Source organism: Passer domesticus, chromosome 14, assembly GCF_036417665.1.
Source record: "Passer domesticus isolate bPasDom1 chromosome 14, bPasDom1.hap1, whole genome shotgun sequence".
Classification (NCBI taxonomy): domain Eukaryota; kingdom Metazoa; phylum Chordata; class Aves; order Passeriformes; family Passeridae; genus Passer; species Passer domesticus.
In genome coordinates, this window is record NC_087487.1 from 4,156,290 (window position 1) to 4,175,181 (window position 18,892).

At 38.8% G+C, this 18,892-nt stretch overlaps 1 protein-coding gene across 10 annotated transcripts in view; it reads right to left on the reverse strand.

Moving 5' to 3' along the window:
* The window catches only part of TLN2 (talin 2), a 142,182-nt gene that overhangs the window by 70,681 nt on the left and 52,609 nt on the right, over positions 1–18,892 (reverse strand). For 8 of the 10 annotated variants that reach the window (XM_064389389.1, XM_064389382.1, XM_064389388.1 and 5 more), the window contains 10 exons: positions 17,205–17,375; positions 14,473–14,570; positions 13,725–13,854; positions 12,314–12,466; positions 11,339–11,481; positions 9,765–9,892; positions 4,686–4,749; positions 2,430–2,534; positions 1,936–2,091; positions 968–1,069 (listed from right to left, as the gene is read on the reverse strand). In XM_064389389.1, coding sequence (XP_064245459.1) covers positions 968–1,069; positions 1,936–2,091; positions 2,430–2,534; positions 4,686–4,749; positions 9,765–9,892; positions 11,339–11,481; positions 12,314–12,466; positions 13,725–13,854; positions 14,473–14,570; positions 17,205–17,340 — 1,215 coding nt within the window. In that variant the 5' untranslated portion in view covers positions 17,341–17,375. Of the gene's footprint in view, positions 1–967; positions 1,070–1,935; positions 2,092–2,429; positions 2,535–4,685; positions 4,750–9,671; positions 9,734–9,764; positions 9,893–11,338; positions 11,482–12,313; positions 12,467–13,478; positions 13,565–13,724; positions 13,855–14,472; positions 14,571–17,204; positions 17,376–18,892 lie in introns of those variants that run through there. The other 2 variants (XM_064389390.1, XM_064389391.1) reach the window with 2 other exon arrangements.

Consider the following 18,892-nt stretch of genomic DNA (forward strand, 5'->3'; position numbering starts at 1 on the left):
CATGTGATGAATTCTGTGTGATGAATTCTGTGTGATGAATTCTGTGTGATGAATTCTGGCAATCCTCCTCAACCTCTCATTACATAACCCTTAGTGCTACATCCTACACTGCTCACACTAACAAAGGCAATAAATTCTTCTGGGCTACTTAACTTTGTGTTTTCTTACTACTAAACTCTATTGCAGTAAAGAATGATGCAGTTTGAACGTCAGTGAAGTAAAATTTTGACAAGAATGACTCAGTGCTGTTTGGAACACCTCACTTTTCTATATAACATGCTTGGAATGGGACCATTCAGCTCCATGTTTGTTGGCAAACTTGCCATTTTTTGCTGTTGCACTGCTTGCTTGGGAATATTTTGAATACTGGAAATTTTATCAGCCTTTCCTCTCTCCTGCCAGGCACATTCTAGAAAAACAAGTTTCAAGGCAGTCTGACCTCTTCACAAACACTGATTTTATCCCCCTCTGACAACTGAGGTCAAATCCTTTGCTTTACTAACCACAGTGGTTTTAAAGCAATGTACTGTTGGGGCTTTTTGGTTGTTTTTTCTGACCAAAAACTTTCATCTTTGATACATTATATACAAGGCACCTGGACAACTATTGTGTAGTCCTGGCTGTAGTTTTCAATGCTGCTTCTAGGGTAATTTCTTCCCATCTGATTCACCACTAAAGCTTAAAAATCCATAGCTGAAGCTTTGGACTCTTCCCTGGGTATACACTCACAGCCACCAGGTCACCTTCTAGATGGAAAAAACAAAGCCCAGGAGTGCTGTACTGAGCCTGACACGTGCTAGAGATGTAATAAATAGCCTTGATTTTTCCAGAAGCACTGCCTTACTTGCAGGTAAAAATATATAACATCAAAACACAAAATATAGCACTGAGAGAAAAACTGCACTTTGCACGTGTCTGAATTTTTGCATTGTTTTTTTTGCTACATGCCAAGATGTTAATACTGTACCTTCTTTAGGATGATATCAATGTAACCTGCAATTAATTGAGAGATCTGTTCTCCTTCAGTGGTCTGTACTGAGTAATAGCTTTCCTGATATTCACCAAAATCCTGAAGAAAAAGGGGAAAAAACGCAAAACTTATTTGAAAGTATGAAGTAAATGAAGAAACAGTACCAAATATGACTGAGAAAATTCAAATGCTGAAATTGTATAGACACTTTATTACATCCAACAGTAAGTTAAACTTTTCCAAGATTCTAAGCCAGTCTATATGCAAGACTGAGGGAAGAGAGAAGAATGCTTTTTATTTCACTTTACTCACAGATGTTCCATAAATTCAAACGCCCAAAAGATATTTCATCTAACTTTATCAGATTCAGTCACTTGAGGATGAAGAAAAGTTTTTTTAGAATTTAATCCTAGAGCATAATCATCCATGCAACTGGAAATTACATGCACATGAATCAAGTGAATGCAATTTTCTAGCTTCTGCCTCTTACTCCATCACTTCAAACAACCTTTTCATATACAAAATGTATGTTGCAGTGCTCTCCCATTGACCAAATAATTAGCAAAACATCACATTCATGAAGCTTCTCTGAATTTGTAATTATCAAATACATGAATGAGCCAGCTGACTTTGTTTATGTTCATATCTGGCAAGTCACAAAGTACATTATGAATGACAAGCATCATAACTATTTACACCAGTGGGAATAATAATACTTTCTTAACTGGTTCATTAGTTAGGCACAAGCCAGATTTAAACAGTGGCTTGTTGGAAGATTTAAACAGTACTTCTGAGGAACTGGCCAGTCCAGAAGCACCAGTACAGATTGAATCTGCATTACTGTATGTGCCAGTTTATTACTTGAGGACTCAGTGACTCTAAGGCTATAAAATTAGAGATGAAACTGTTCTAAGCCTCCCTGCCACATAAATCCCTTGTCCTCTGAATATACACAGAAAGATTACCAGAGTGAAGCTTTTAGGTGAGGCAGCCCAGCGTTTCACAGTTGTCAGTGGCCATTCCTGCAACACCTCCTTGGTCTTCTCATCCACACGCATCACGGAGTCTTTGGTGACCCCCAGCAAACGAGGAACCAGCTTGTTTTTGCCTTTCATTTTTTCCTATAACACGGTGGGCAAGATTGTTTTCCTTACAAATACAGCTTTCCACAGGACAAAGGAAAAGCAAAATAGAATACACTGCAAAGGGAAGCAACTGGTGTGCAGACAGTGACAATTTACAACTCCAGGCTTAATTTGTCTGTTTACAGACAACGATTTTCAAGCAATGCATTAAGCACCTCTGGTCTTTACTGCATCTTTACTATTCAGTTCAAAAGACAACCACTCTCCTCACTCCTCCAGGAAACTGGAATATCTGAGTGGTTGAGAGCTCAGAGAGGCACCTGAGATAATCCATACCCAAGGACACAGGATGGCCACAGCAAGAGCCACGTTACCTTAACAAGGAAAAACGAGACGCCGTAGGTGCGCAGGGAACGCGCCAGCTTCACGTACTTCACTTTGGCTTCTATTTCTGTCATCTCACCACAGTTTTTGTGCTCCTGTAACAGAGTTCAGTATCAATTAGGCAGAACCCAAGCTTCTAGAAACAAACAAAAAAAGGGCACAGCTTTTATCTATTTCAGGATGCTTAGATCATAGTCATTACAATTAGAATATCTGAAAAAATACTGGGTAGAAATGTTAGCAAAACTATCACATAACGCCTCATATGAGAGAAAATAACTAACTTGGGCAAACAGAACACTCCTCTTCGACCATCAACCATTCAATCTATGCCTCAGACCATGCACATTAAACCCCTTCTGACACAGTTTAAAATTGTAGGTACCCTTGCTATTTGACCCCATCAGGTTTCATACAATTAATGCCTCTTCACTCAGCTTTTAAATGTTGCTTAAGTGTACCTGCACCCTTTTTTTTCCTCCCAGAAACAGATTATTTATTCCTGCTTTGTGCCCAAAACTCTGATTCATGACACCCTCACACCTTGTACTTGAGACCATTTCTCATGTCTTGTAGGTACTTCCAATGGGCCTTTTTGCCAGTTGCAGCATTATCCAAAATTATTTTCTATCACAGGAAAATATGTCTACAGCTGAGGAACAAACAATGATTCTTCTGAATAGCGTGGCCTGAAATACTCAACTAAGTGTGTCCGTAACTCAGTCTCTTTTTACTGTTTAAACAGTTTGGCCATTAGTAGATTGATGATTATGTGTAAGCAACAACAGGTACCCATCTTATGTATTTAAATTTATTAAATTTAAATAGCATCTTCTCTCCTATCCAGACCACTGTGCTGAAACCTGCATCCCAATGTCTCACTATTTAAATCCTGTGTGTGGGACTCCCTGTCCCACCCCATCTTCTCCTCACGTGCCTCTCAAGTGCTGGCTGCCACCTCTTCCATGCTGCCTGATGGCAGCAGGGGGAGCACCAGGAACATGGGAAATGCCTTCTTATTCCACTTGTTCCCACCTCAACAGTGTGGGAGCTTCCAAGAGAGAGCCCTGGGAGGAGCAACTGCAACTAAAAACCTCTTGCATCCCAAGAACACAGGCTGCTCCCATCTGTCAACTTCAGCAGAGAACACAACCGAGATCCCAAAACAACAAGGAGCACAAATGTAGCACCTGCCAAGCTCCAGAACTTCATGGCTTGGGAAACAGCTGAGTTTTTTTTCAAAAAGACAGCTCACATATTCTACCTTGTTAAATCTTTGCCCAGATCAGTGCCCTCACTGATGAGCTTCTGGTCCATGCACTAAAGCACATCATGATAGGAACTACTCATAGGTCGTATCTGACATGGGCAAAAAAACCATCCCATGCTATGAAAAGCATGGCTGCAATACTCAGAAGTGAATGAATCTGGTTTTTGCTTAAACTGCAATGTCACTGCACACTGACTGAAAGGTGCACAGAAAAGTTTCAGACACACTCATCTACAAGGAAGTACTGAAGAGTCAAGGTAGAACAGACTCACTGAGTTATAGGATTCTTCAGCTGGGAGTGTAGCAGACAAAATAAAGGATGTAAACTCTTCCTGCTCTTGAACTTGTTTTCCTAGCTGGGATCACAGATCTCTGGTGTGTCCTTCCAGAAGTCATCAGACTTCATCCCACCTGTTGACCTCAGAATTTTCCAACTTCCATTGTATTGCCAAACTTGTATTTCAGTGGGCAGAGTTACCTGGTGCATCTACAGTACTCAGACTCTGAGAGCACTTCTAACAATACCAGTCCATTTCACCATTTATACTCAACTGCTCCTGTCTTTTACAGGGGGGTGATTCCCACACACACCACTGAATTCAGGCATTAACAAGCAGAATTGAGGCTCATGTTTGAACGAGGCACAAAATTAAAACTGGCTTTCCTAAACACGTGTCTATTTTAATACAAATATGCATCTTTATATTTCAATGCAACTGACAAAAAGATCTTAAAAATACTTAATTTTCACTCTCTCCATTTAACAAAGCACATTGGATAATTATCAGTAAAGGAAAAATGACCAGGATATCCACTGAAGAAATAAAATAAAAGCTGTCAAATACTTGATACTTCATTTTTTCATATCCAGTTAGTTCAAAGCTCTTTGTATATATACAAAGTATACACCTGGGAATTTCAGATTTTTCTGATAAATGTAGTGAAACTATAGTAGTTTTTTCAGCCTCACAATTACCTGAAATATTCTCTTTTCAGCCCCTCTTTGTTTGGTATATTCTTTAGGCAGGAATTCTTTCAGGCTAGGGAAAAAAAAAAAAAGAAATTCCAAAGTTAATGGCTCCTCCTTGAGGAGGGATGCTTTCCACACATCTTTACTGGCACTAGGTCCCCCAGGCTTCCTAATGTGGGTGTTAAACACCTCCACAACAAAACAAAACTAAGTAGAGCAAGTGGTTACCCTAACACTTGAGCTGCTGCCCCATGTGGTACCTTTTCATGTTCTCAAAATCCATCAAAAATAAACAATAGCTGGCACACTTTCCAATTTTAAATTATAGGATGTGTCTCCGCAGCTCAGAGGGTCTCACATCAAAATGCAACTGCACTTCCTGTGACCTGGGACAAGGGGACATGGAGGCTTGAGCCAGCTCTGAGTTCAGACACTGCTGGTACCTGACAGCAGCACTTAGATTTACTGATGTGTGGGACCAAGTTCTTCATCCAAAAATGTTAGAACACTACTACTGTACTGAAAAACTAGAAAGCAATTTAAGTGGACACTTAACACCACTGTGTTGTCCCAAAGTGAAAAAAGAAGCAGTTTTAATTTCTGCAGCACTCAGGTTCTAAGGCTCTCAGAACATGGATTGAATTAAACAAGTTCAGCCTCCATGACAGAGTTCAGTCAGAAGGAATCCTTCAACACCTCATCTTCCCCTCCTTGCTGTATAATGAAATAACCCTTTATCTCAGCCAGATTTCACCCTAACCTCAGGGCATAGCAGCATCAGACTTTAACAACTGTTCTGGATTGTACCTTCTCATCTGGAATATTCTACTCTGATGAAACCATGTCATATATTCAGCAGGTCATTTTCCACCTGAAAAAACTTGCACAGTTAAAATAATTAGTCTCTAAGGATTCCCCCTACTTTGGATTATTATGACTGGAGAATGTCCTCCTTATTCTGATTTATTCAGTAAAAAAGCAACACTTAACACTGAAGGCTAGACTACCTACTAGGATACAAAGTTAGATATTTTGAGAAGGATGGATTGTTTTAAACAAGATTGGCAAAAAAACCGCTCAACTAGTCTGTGGGAGTTGCTTTGTTTTTATATCTTGAGGGTGTTTTTGTTGGGTTTTTTGTTTATATTAGTGTGCACTTTTTTTGTTTGTGTTTTTAAACACAAAAGACTGACATTGAAGACAATCAAAAATTAGCTCAAAATACTAAATTAGTATTTTGTGCTTCAAAAATATTACTCAGTACTGAGATCACATATTTTGTCTTTTCCATATTATAAAACAAAGTAAGAACAACTGTCCTTGCTAATCTTTCTTCTGATGTTCTCATAGCTACATCTCACTTATCCATGATAAAGAAATCTCTTCTGGGGGACTTATTTACAGAGACACATCATGGGGCAGCGAAGGCTGAAGAGCCAAATTAAAACTGCAGAGAAGGACTAAATGCAGCTTATTATGTTAAAAAGCTGGTGTATCTATTATGAAACAACTGGTGGTTTTACACAGAATTTTACAGGTTCAAACCAGTTTAGTTAAATTCAATTCTAAGGCAAATTAAGAAAACAACAAACCCAAACCTGAATTAAACAAAGTTTCATTCTGGTAATCTATTTATATAAACAAATATATTATAGCTATCAATGCACTTTAAATAATCATCTTTTATTAGTTAATTTTCTCAGCTATCTGTATACAGATAAACTATCAAAACCATTACCTTTTTAAGCTTGTCTACTTAATTTTTAATTAATAGAACACTTTAAAAAACATTTCTAAGGAAACATTACTTGGAGCCTCATAAGCACCAAGGACTAAGAAAATAACTTTATACTTTGTCCGCTAAGCAGCAATTGTAATATCCCTAATATCTCTGCACACGTGGGTGGCAATTGGATTGGAAGTTTTTTCCTTCTATCACCTTCCACTATTTTTAAATCAAGACGCAAGTGATCACCTCATCTCAAAGTGTGAAACGCCAGTTGTGAACAGAAATCACATGAATTCTACCTATAATCCAGATATTTTCCTTACAGACTGTTTCACTTTATTTTGCAGCTTTTTAATGCAACTAGCAAAAAGAACGGAAATATCATTTAACCTTCTTTAATCCTTTAAATTACACATATTAGAATGTGTACAGTGAACTCAGTCAAAAAAACAGCTAACAGCAAGCAGAGTTGATCTAACCTGGTTTACACTTGAGTTTCACCTTCGAGTTCCTTAAAGTGTTACATGAGTGCCAACACTTGGATTGTTTCTCATTAAAATAAATGTGTTCTTGAAAAATACAACTTAATTCAGCAAACCAGGTTAGAGTCAAGAACTGAGCTCAGCACCAAGCTCACTCATCATGTGCAGCTTGTCTGTTTGCCAGTGTGCACAGAAGTGGAGGTGTGCAGTTGGAGGTGCCACCTTCCTATTGCAGAGGAACAGTGTGAGCTCTTTATTAGATATTCTCTCAGCAAATTCAGCCCCAGGGCAGCCTCTGCAGGTGCCATGCCAAACTAGATCCGTACCATGCAGGAGTACTTTTAAATTGATAATTTACTCCTTTCACAATTTACTTTGGCATGAGCTTCATGTTGAATTCCAACAACCAATACCAATGTCTTAGCAAGATGCAGGCAAAAATCTTCATCTGTGCCAAGAATATTTTAGCAATGACAAAAAAAGATACAAAAGGTGTCTGTACACAAACATATTGTAGACAGGCAACTAAACTAAGCTGTTTCCAAACAATATCATTAAATACTAGTGCTGCTCTGTTCTGTGCTGGTTTCTGTATGAGCTGACAGATTCTCCTTAAGGAAACCTGCAGCATCTTAAGGTTTCAGTAGTGAGGGACTGGATGCCTCTCAAATGTATTTCACATATTGAGCTACAGCATGCAGTTTATATAAAAGAAAACTACTTTATTACTTGAAAAGCATCAGTGTTTATGCACCAAACAGTAGAAAATAGTTGGATGAAACTTTAAAAAAAACTCACTCTTTTTCAAGGGAATAAAAAAACTATGACTTTTTTTTCTGAAAGGATAAGAAATGCATCTTCAGAAAAAAATAATGAGCATTTAACTACACTTTTCTCTATATTGCTCATAGTGAGCCAGGATCATTTGGCTCACTTAGACTCACAAAACAAAAGCATGAGGTTTCACAACAAGGCTGCCATGATGGCTACATAAAATAAAGATATCACCACTAAATCATAAACATGTACACTTCAAATTAGGAGACAATGACCAGGGACTTACAGTTCTGCAGCAGATTCATCTACAGAGGAAAAAACTCAATTACCTCCAAATAAAAAATTTTATGAAACTGATGAAACACCAGGACAGAGAGCAATTACATTTGGTTACCTGCCAAGTTTGGTTCAAATATAATCAAAGCCCTAAATGAAAATGAAACAAGAGCAGAGAAAAGTGCCTACAGAGTATAAGAAGGTTCTGAATTTTGGAATACTGGTTCAAAATGGGTTTCCACTGGAGTAACATTCCTTTTCCAATAGATCACTCAGCTTTCATCTCTATTAGGATTAAAAACCATAATGCACATTATATGAGCTATGACTGTTTCATGATGGGCTCCAAACTACCCAGCACTGCACACAAAGTACAAGTAGTACATGTATACAAAGCAGCTTCAGTACATCATAAAACACACTCACTATATGGGAGCTTGAGAAAAGAGAAAGAAACTTTCCACTGAAAATATCAAGCAGCGCATTAGAAAATCCTAAAACATTTAAGCAACTGAATGCTGTTCAGCCGTTTGCAAAAGCCACTGGTTAAGCTTGTGGGAAATTACTGCTTTAAAAATTAAAAGCAACTATTTCTGGGAACACCTAACTCTTGAAATCATTACCATGACACAACATTAGCTTAGCATGACATAATACCCCAATGGTTTGCTGCAGGAATACTCAGTGAGTGAAGTGAGAAGGGAAGAATAAGCAGACAATGGACAAATCCCAGAGAAATGCTGTTGTCTAACTGGTCACAGCTCTAGGAAATAAAAACCAGGAGTACACTGAAGCTGTTATAGTGGGGACCTGTAATTCTTAGACACCAGTAGTTCTAATAGGAAAGATTCATGGGCCAATCAGGAGCAGATAGAGTAAAAAGAAAAGCAGATTATTACTTGAACTGAAAGCTGTTTGTTTGTATATCTGAAGTGCTGCTTCAGGAATAGGCTTCAGAAGCAAAGTGTTTCAGACAACCAGAGCTGCAGCACTGCATGTTCAACAGCAAGACACCACCTCAAAGTGCTTCCCTGAGATACCATAAACCCCAAAGTGGCTCACAAAGGAAGCCTGAGCAGCACTGAGCACTCTGCCAGTGGAACAGGACACAAACCAAATGCACACCCATTGCTGTGTGCCTCCAGTTAAGGGACTTGTGAGCCTCACGTAGCAAGGCTTGATGGACTGGGCAGTAAATAGCTCTCTTTTACCTTCCTACATTGCTTTGCTCAGACTTCAGCCCTTGGTTAATTCAATCAGAAAATCCATTCAGTAAAAAAATGGGACATCTACATTTCAGTCAAACTTAACTTGCCCTCCTGATAGCAGTAAAGTAAGTGTCACAATGAAGATGAAAGGATGAGCCTCTTGTGAGCAGGACTTCTGTCCATGCCTGAAATAAATAGCACAGGTCTAGAACTCCTTTCATACAACACCAAGAGAGGCTCAATCTGACCAAGTGATTAATGCCACTAAAAAGTTTGGAAAACTTAATTTCTACACACAGGAGTATGCACTTTATTCAAATGACAAAACTTCTTTACACTCTTGTACTTTCCTGGTACTAACTGTGTACTTAACTGGCACTCTGGGAAGAGCCAGTGCCCTTATTAGTGCTGTCTAATAAGCCACTGCCATTGGTCCCCTCATCAGTGAGGTTGCTGATTTGTGCAATAAAGCTCCTTTCACTGGGAGATTTGCTATTGAAAATACACTGAATCTGATTACCTCTGCTTGGAGTAATAAAATGTGCTTAATCTGTGACAACTCAACATTAGTTACACTTGAGGTCACCCAAATTTAGAAGTTAGAAGTGTTTACTCTAAAAATCCAGGTTTATGTTTGTGTTCTACATGAGGTCCAAACTGGATCTGTGCTTGAAAGCCTCCAAATTCACAAGCCTTCTCAAAGGAGACGGGATGGGAGCCATTCAGAATGTCATCACGAGCCTAGGGGAGACAAACAAAGATGTGTCAGAGACACCCAAACAACTAAGCCATCTCAAATTCCTTAAAAGCTTGAACACAGCCAGCAACACACCCTCTTCCTTCTGAATGTCTTTATCATTCCATTCTGGATGTGTATGTGACCAATAAAACAAAGGGTTAGATTATTTCATTGTGAGTGTCTACAGAGACTTGTTGAAGCTATGACTGTATCAGCTTTGATCAAAAAGAGGATTTGACAGCCATTTCCTGATGCATGTGTAAATAAAATACAACCTGCACATACACTTCTGTGTATGTACACACATAGGTACAGATGCATGTGTGTGCAAATACACACACTGAAAAGCTTTCATCCCACTGCCTCACACAGGAGGGAAAAAAATCTCCATAATTAGAAGGTAAAAACAAAATTACTGTAACAGATATGGTAATAGGGACAGGCACACAGCATTCTTCTTCCTTTTGTGTAAATTTGGTGATCATTGAAGATGACAGATTTTATAGCTCTGGCAATAGAAGGCTCACCTACCCATAGACAAAGCAATGATAAAGCATTATCAACACATACTGTCATACCAGCCTGAATGAAGTATTTTAGTGGCAGGAGAACAGCTCAGTGTGATAGTCCTCAGAAATACTTCAAAAAGGTACTGCTGTTCTACAAGCAATAGAACAGCCTTACCTTTTGCCTCAGGTTTTTAAAATGTAACTTATAGCACTATCAAGGACAAAAGCACATTCCATCTAACTTTCAATTTTTTTTTTCTTTGAAAAAAACCCCAAAACATTAAAAAAGAATTTAAAGCCTACTTTTTTTTTCAAACTGAATTGCAGGCAACTGCAATGGCAGCTTTACTTAAATACTATCATCTGCATAAAGCTCCTGGCTTTGCTAAGGTATGCACAGTCCCTCTGACAGTTTAGGAAACCTGTCTAGATGGAAACTCCTACTGTGTTACATGGCATGGTCCCCTTTGATGGAAAGCCTGCCTGCCTTGGTGCTGTCTGGATTGAAGATTGGAAAGAAGTGCAGAAAAAGTTCTCTCACTGACCAGGCAGAAGGGAAAAAGACATGAGAAACAGAAAGCTGTTCACAAGACTGGCCTGAGGTTCCACATGACACAGAGAACACCATCCAGAGAAAAGAAGAGAAGAGTGAGAAGAAGTAAAAAGAGCAACTTGGGACGAAGGACATGTACCAATGTTAAGGAAGCAGGATGTCAAAGCCAGTGGATTTTTGGCTCAGTGTCCATTACTGGGTTCAAAGCATTTGATTAAAAAGAACAGCAAAGCCTCTGTACTACCATGTGTTTTTGGAGGGCTAGACAAAAGAGCAAAACCAAAGCACATCCAGAGCTGGAATTCTAGAAGTTGGAGTATTTGAGCAGTGTATTTTTTCTAATTAACCTACATGGCTTTCCTCAGACAAGGTGGAAAGTGCTGTACCTGAACATAGAGCAAATTAAGCTGAACAGGATCTCTTGAATCGACGTTCTGGTCTGAATAAAAGAACTTCCGTCTCAAGAGCAGCGTTTCGCTCTCATCCACTCCTTGCTCCCGGAAGGTCCGGCTGTGATCCAGCCAGTTCACTGCAACACAGCCACAGCCATGCACGTGTTAAACCCTCACTGCTGCAGTCTTCACAGCCCCTGTGAAACTCTGGGGATAACTGCCTTTCCCACTGTGGGGGGAAACGCCACAGGAAATGTTACTTTTATTTCTGGTGTTAGTTATCAGTGCTGAAGGTTTGCTACAAATGAGAACTGGAAAACAGCACTGCTGAGTAACAAGGATGTACTGCAGCACATTGTTAATATTGAAGAAACAACTACAGTAATGTTTTACTAGTAAATTTATACCTTTAAATCTTCACAACAAAATATGTGTACCACATTTTACTTCTAAAACAAATTATTCTGTTTACCTTTATTATCCCTGAACACAATTTTAAAACATCTTCCTGCCACTTACAGTTAACCTGAGTGTCTTACAATAAAACAGAAAAAACAGTTATCATGACTTAGCTCACAAAACAAATCAAATACCATCTTAGTTGTTCTTTGGCAAACAGTTCACTTACAGTTAAACCTTACACCTTCAAACACAAAACTAGCTTTTGATGGCTTTCAGCAGACATCAATCATTAAATATCCAACTTTAATGAAGGGACAGAAACAACCCTTCACACTGAAGCTGGAATACCCCTACCAAACAGATACCAAAAAGCATTTCAAAACACCTGCTAACTCTCAAACTTACCCATTCACTTAATTTTAAAAAATACTCAATTGCAGACAGCACTGCATACAAGGTGATGCAAAATACAGCCAGGAACCAAGTGAAATGGCCACTGCATGGCTTCTTTGCATTATACTGTGCAAAGATATTAATCTAAGAACTACCCTGGGATACATTACTCACAGTCATCATCTGTATGAAGCTTTGCCTTCAGTTTTTCCATTTTTCTTTCATCACGTAACAGGGTCCTATCCTTCTTAAGTGTTCCTGTACTCTCCTCTTTCTTCTCTTCGATGCTCTCCTGGATTAATGAATATTCCTCATAATTTGTTATTCCTGGAATTATAAATAAATCCAATATCTGACCTCATCTTTCCAATACAAGATTTCTTTGTCATATGCTGCATTTGCCACCTGGAGAATGGTATTTAGGTATTTTTTTTCTGCTGCCTACACAAAAGAAGCTGCCAGTTTAAAAACATGATGGAATGTAAAATAACTGTAAATTCCAAAATGGAGACAGGCTATAGTAAATTTCCATTAATGGATGCCCACAATTGCTTCCTGAGCACTGAGTAATTTCAGCTTGCCCGTGATGTAAAAGAAATGTGGCAGAGCCAACTGAGGAACAGAAACCATGTGAAATTCATGATTTTTTTGTTTAAAGTGTTATGACTCAACTCTTCCTGTGAATTTTACATGAAATTGAATCAAAAATCAGTTCAAAATATTCAGCATATATGCTAAGTTGTTCCCATTTCTTTGTTCTGTTTGGTTTTTCTGTACTGTTTGGGAAAGCATGTTTATGTTGTACCAGACAGCAAATTAAATGCTCGCCTACACGACCACATTCATGAAAATAAATCAAACTAATTTTTGAGGTAAATTAGTTACAGCACATGAGAATCCAACATACAAAGCCTTAAAACTGAAATAGATTATTCCCTTTCCAAGTAAAGTAATATAAATCAAATTAGGGCCATTTGCACTCTAAATGAGATTTAAACAGTTTTAAGACTTAAATCAATCCATGTTGGATGCATACTTGCAGTGCATGTATTAAATACAAATTTGTTTTAAAAAATGTCTATTTAGCCAAGTATTGAGACAGACTATAAGGAATATGACACATTTTTGACCAGCTGCTCTGGATGGCTTCTGTATGTATTTTTACAAATGATACAATTTTGTGATCAACTCAATCATAACAACACAAAGTCCTAAGCTTGGGTACATTCCAAGGTCAGCAATGTTCCTCTTTTATCCCATTAACACCAAGTATAAATTCAGTTCTAAACCTTTATCTCATAGCAGGAAAGACTACATAAGTGTAATAAAAAATTGGTACCTGTACTGTTGGATAACTTTGTGCCTTCAACTGCTAAATCCTGAAGTCTAAGGGTACAGCTGACTCTCTACAGAATTTGATAAAACCTGGACAACAGGTTTCAAGAAAGTGTTTGGTAAGTAGTAACTTAAAAAACAAATTTAAATTTTTCACATGTATACCAATTTCTATCCACATAACATCCTCACATTCAAAATTTAAATATGACAGAACAAATTCTTAAGCATGTGGGTCCCAAAACCTTACCTATCCTGCTGCAAATGGTAACCAGCAATTCACCCACTGTTTTAGAATCATCCACCATGACTGTTTTCACTGAACCATCCAACATACGTATTTTCTGAGGTCTCTGTTTCTTTTTGTACTCCAATATATCCTAGGAAATAAACACAACTGTTTCTAAATGCTTCTGGAAGCCACAAGCCAAACCACTACCTTAGATGCCTAAAACAGGATTTCCTTCCCACCCTCCAAGCTGGATTTTTCCTTTGTTACAGTACAGGCAAATGTACTCATTTAATAAACTTGGGCAGTGACTGCTTTTAGATCTGCCAATGTCATTTCTCAAGGGTTGTTCTAAGTGACAAGACTAGTCAGGGCAGGATAGACCAAAGTACCCTTGTGCTGTGAAATCTAGTCCAGCATTTCAAAAGGGCTGCAGTGCTGTGGTTGCAGCAAGCCAGTGTGACCTCACCACCTGCAGTATACAAGAACCAACTCTAACACAAGGTCACATCAAATATCAAGTATATAACCAAAGTTATTTTTCAACTTTCTGTTAATCATTCTGTGAAGACACTACTGACCACAGTAGCAACTCAGTCACAACCTGAGTGCAGGAAAGAAAACTGATCTCTGAGGCACAGCAAGGAAGAGGACTAGGAACAGACTCAAGACCCTCTACCCCTCCAAATGCTCAAGATTCTTCTTGCTATTTAGGAAACAAGTTTTCTAAGGACGTGGTGATGAAGGAAGCAAGAGACTTGCAGCATACCCCATTTCTCAGCATGTAGTAATCCAGTGTCCTTCCAGCCTCCAGCCATATACCTTTCCGAGGATCATCATCTGACAAGAACAATCCATAGTCAGAGGCTGTGGGACAGAACAGACAGAGACGCATTGAAAAACATCAGACCTAATAAAGCTAACATGGTTTTATTCAGGGCTATTCAGATTCAGAGTTAAGCCTGAATTAAATACATTACACTTACCTTCCACTCTTAATAAATTTGGATAGAATATTTTTCTGTGCTTCATGAAAAATTTAGTTTAGCAGCAGATAGCAGGGTACATTATGCTTTACAGAAGACTTGGAAAAAAGCTTCACTATGCCATCACATCTTCACATGTCACATCTACTGTGTACTATATTTGTAACTACTTTTTTTGAGACAACCTTTTTTAAATGCTCACAGGTCCTGCTTTGGAATTGACTAACCAAAAATACAACCAAGTTTGGCCTTAACCACAGTGTACTATTTCAAGCAGCAGTTCTATTTTCAAAACACAGTTTGCTTTCAACCCTCCAGAAAATGAGTTTATTATAAACTTAGGAATCTTTCGGGTAGGTGATTCAGGTTTAGGTATTTAAAAATATACAAAGCTTCTAGAAGTATATCCATAGCAAATACAGCAAAAACTTCTATCTTTTGAAGGCTAAACAACGTCAATTGATTCTTTCAGGAGTAAATGATAAAATTTTCACTGCTACGCAAAACCAAACCCAGGTTTAGGTTTCAAAGACTAAACTCCAGACACACAAAATGAGGCATCATGACTGTTAATTTAAGGCCTATCCATATGCATGAAGAATCAATACAGATTATACTTCACAAACAACAAACAACCATTCAGGAGCTGAGCCTGCCCTGTTTGCAGTTCTGCAGGTGAAGCTAATGCCCCTTCTCAGGGCCAGCAGTCAAATCTGCTACAGTAGCTCTGGGCCATACCTTGTTTACTGTCAGCCATGTGTTAGGGCCCTTTGGCCAGAAAGCCAGGTAAAAATAGCTACAATTTTCAGATAATGTTTCATCCTTAAATGCCATGTATAGCAATCATCTACATTTAACAGCATTTACCTTAATCACATGTTTATTTATGTAATTATATAAAAGACCTTGTCCTTAATTGAGAGAAGTGCAATTGACTTAGATACCTAATTTAAAAGGAAGAACCCTTCCAAAAACAACCAAGAAAGATGAAAAACTTTCTGTGCTGACCTTACTTAAAAACTCCCCTGAAAGGTCAAGTGATCTGTACATATAGGGATATTTATGATCCAGATTCAATACAGAATCACTTCTGTAAGATTTTGGAATTTGTGCCTACTTGTAGGTTGTGACCTTTAGAAGCAAAGTGCCTTGCCCAGAGCACAGAAGTACCAAGGAAGCACAGACTGCTCTGATACTCATTTGTGGTGCATGCACCTGGTAACGAAACAGCAGGAGCCATGCAACTTGCACATGGAAATCATGGCCACCTTTGTGCTGGGAGAAATTAAATGTGCACAGCTGACAGCCATAAGTACATTTTCTGTTGTGCAAAACCAGTTTGTCAACTGTACTGCACCACTGTGAGTCTCCTGAACTAACACACATTTTAACAGCCACCAAGAAAGGGAAAGGATATGTTGGAAATATTTCTGTTCATCACTTAATCTCATTTTTTGAAGACTCTAACTGCACTGCAATCATAAGTAAAGGAAAAGTCCTACTATAAAATCTGATAACTCCTTGGCTTTTCTTTGAGATTCATGATGTTCAGGGATATTTATCATTCAACTTCTCCAAATTCAACAGCTGTCTACAATCACTGCCTTGAGAGACCAGCATGGTAAAAATGCACAACTTTTATCTGAAAACTGAAGCTCTGTGACTAGATTTCCAAAGGACTGCTGCAAAGAAGAAGCAATTCTCACTAATAGTAATGGACTTCATTACTAGTAAGTTTTTGTAACAAGATTTTTGAAATGGCTGTAAAGTTTGAGAGTTTAAACCTCAATAAAGAGTCTGCTTTAAGAATTACATTCCGGCAGCATTACAGACAATGCAGCACCAAAGGACTTTGAAGTATTTGAATTTTTTGACATCTTTGGCTGTGTTAAAACCAGTTCTTTTGTCCATGGTGTTTCCCAGTCTGTATTCACCTAATTTGCTCAATAGGTACAGTTATATTTGATTAACATGTAGCACCATGGTAACCATGGTATGCACAGCATGGTGGTGATTTTAGTTGTTAAGCAGTTTCAAACATTTCTCTTTGCACATTTTGGAAGTACCCTCACCATTTTTTTGTAATTTGTGCTGACGCTTCTTTTGCTGAGGCACAAAATAACTCTGCACGGATTTTCTTAGAACACATTGCCAGAAACACTGCTTTAAGTAGGCAATACCAAAAAAAAAAAAAAGCTCTCCAAGCAGGAGAGCAATTTCTCATCTTTAATGCAAACAAGATATTTATTTAAAAAATCTAAAAACATCCACTGTAGGAAAATTTTTGTCAGGACAAAAGGAAGAAAAACAACTCAGATACTTTCTATTGCTTAAAAAAAATCTGCATTTGTTTCCTTTCACTCCAGAGCCCTACAACTTAAATTAAGAAAGAAACAAACAAATCCTCCAACATAAAAATAATTGAAGAAACAGGACAATGTAAAAAACCTCTCTGTGTTCATGACTATTTTCAATTCAGGCAGAGCAGTGAGGAAGGACAAAGCGAGGAGCTCACCTTGCCCAGTCTGCGCCTCCGGCACTCGCTCGCGGATGACTCGGCAGGCGTCGTACACGGCCGTGGACGGCTCAAACTGCATCGTCTTCACCACATTGCAATGCCGCACACAGATCTTCAAGGAAAGAGCCACCATGGTGCCAAGCCACTTGTAAGATCCTACTAAAGTACCTGAAAAAGCAGTAGTGGTATTGTTGCTTAGTTTTTAATTTAATGGTTTAATATAATCAGCTTTTCATTAAACAAATGAAACTCGTTCAGTAAAATTACATTTGTTCCAATGCACTTCTACATAAACTCTCATTAGACTCATTAAGATAGAAACTAGCCAAAACACATTTTTCTTGGTGTAATGGAAATTAATTTTTCAAAAACTTGTGTACACATACTAAATGTTCATACTTTCTTTGAGGTAGGATGAAATGATGCATAAAAAACCAAGACACTTATTGGGTATATTGGCAAGATATTTACAGCTGAGAGAAAATTCTTTTTCTCCCACCACACATTTTTATTAGATCATCTAGACTAGCTTGAAACCAACAGCTTAAAATAACTACTTCATCAAAAGTAGGATTTTCTTAGCACATAACTACTCTCTCCTGAAGATTCTGAAGTGTGCAATATAGTGTTATGGTTTTTCTCAAGTCTCCACATAGAACTGCTAGATGTTTTTAGCCTGCTGCACAGCTACAGAGAGCTTCAAGAATGAGTTATTTTTCATTTCAGCTATATTTAAAAACTACACCAAATCTGACAGCATTTTTTACAGAAACAGGAAGCTACAGATGCTTTTTGTATTGTTTCATTTTGTAGATAGTCTGGATTTTGTCTCCAGTGTCTTCCCTTGCTGTTTTAACAGTCCAAACCACTCTTCCATCACTAGACTTTCCACAATGATCTCCAAGAACTCATCAGAACTTAAATCCATTCTCCATAAATGCAGAATGCACTAGAATCCCCAAATAATTTCTGCATAAATTGATATGTGTGTTTTTAAACAGGAGTTTCCCAGGGGGTCTTGGTGACTAACTTGACGAGCTGGAAGCTTGTTTTCCTCAAGTTCAGGGGCCTGACTTTACTCTTCATCTGACCCAGATCCCTCAGAACTGGCAATTGCAGAGTGCCTGGCAGTCCAGACTGCCTCCAAACCCAGCATCCCAGAGGAGCCCCTGCTGGCCACCAGCACTGCATCCACCTGGAAGGGATGTCTATCACCTGCTGGACAAGTCACCCTCTCTGCCCTCCCTGAGGCTCCTGCAGCGCCCAGGCTCACAGTGCTGCTCTTCCAGCAGCTGCAGCAGCACTTTGTCAGCAGGTTCCCCTGGATCAGGGGCCTGCAGCAGACACCCACCACAAGGTTTTTCTTTGTTTCCTCACACTCTGATTCTTATCCACAGGCTTTCAACCTGCTCACAGCCATTCTTCAGATACAGTTCTTGGCTCCCTCTCCTTATGTAGGGGGTAACACTTCCCCCATCCCTTCACTTCTGTCCCCTCTGAACTGCCAGAAGCCACTGAGAGTGACACCCCAGCCATGGGACTCATCTCACCAGGTTTCAGTAAAGGCAACAGGGCCATGGCTTTCTAGCAGCAAGGTGTACTCTTGTTAGTGTGACACAATGCTCTTCTGGCTAATCAAAAACAAGCAGGAGTCCTGTGTCTTAGAGAAGGTTCTTTTCAAAGTA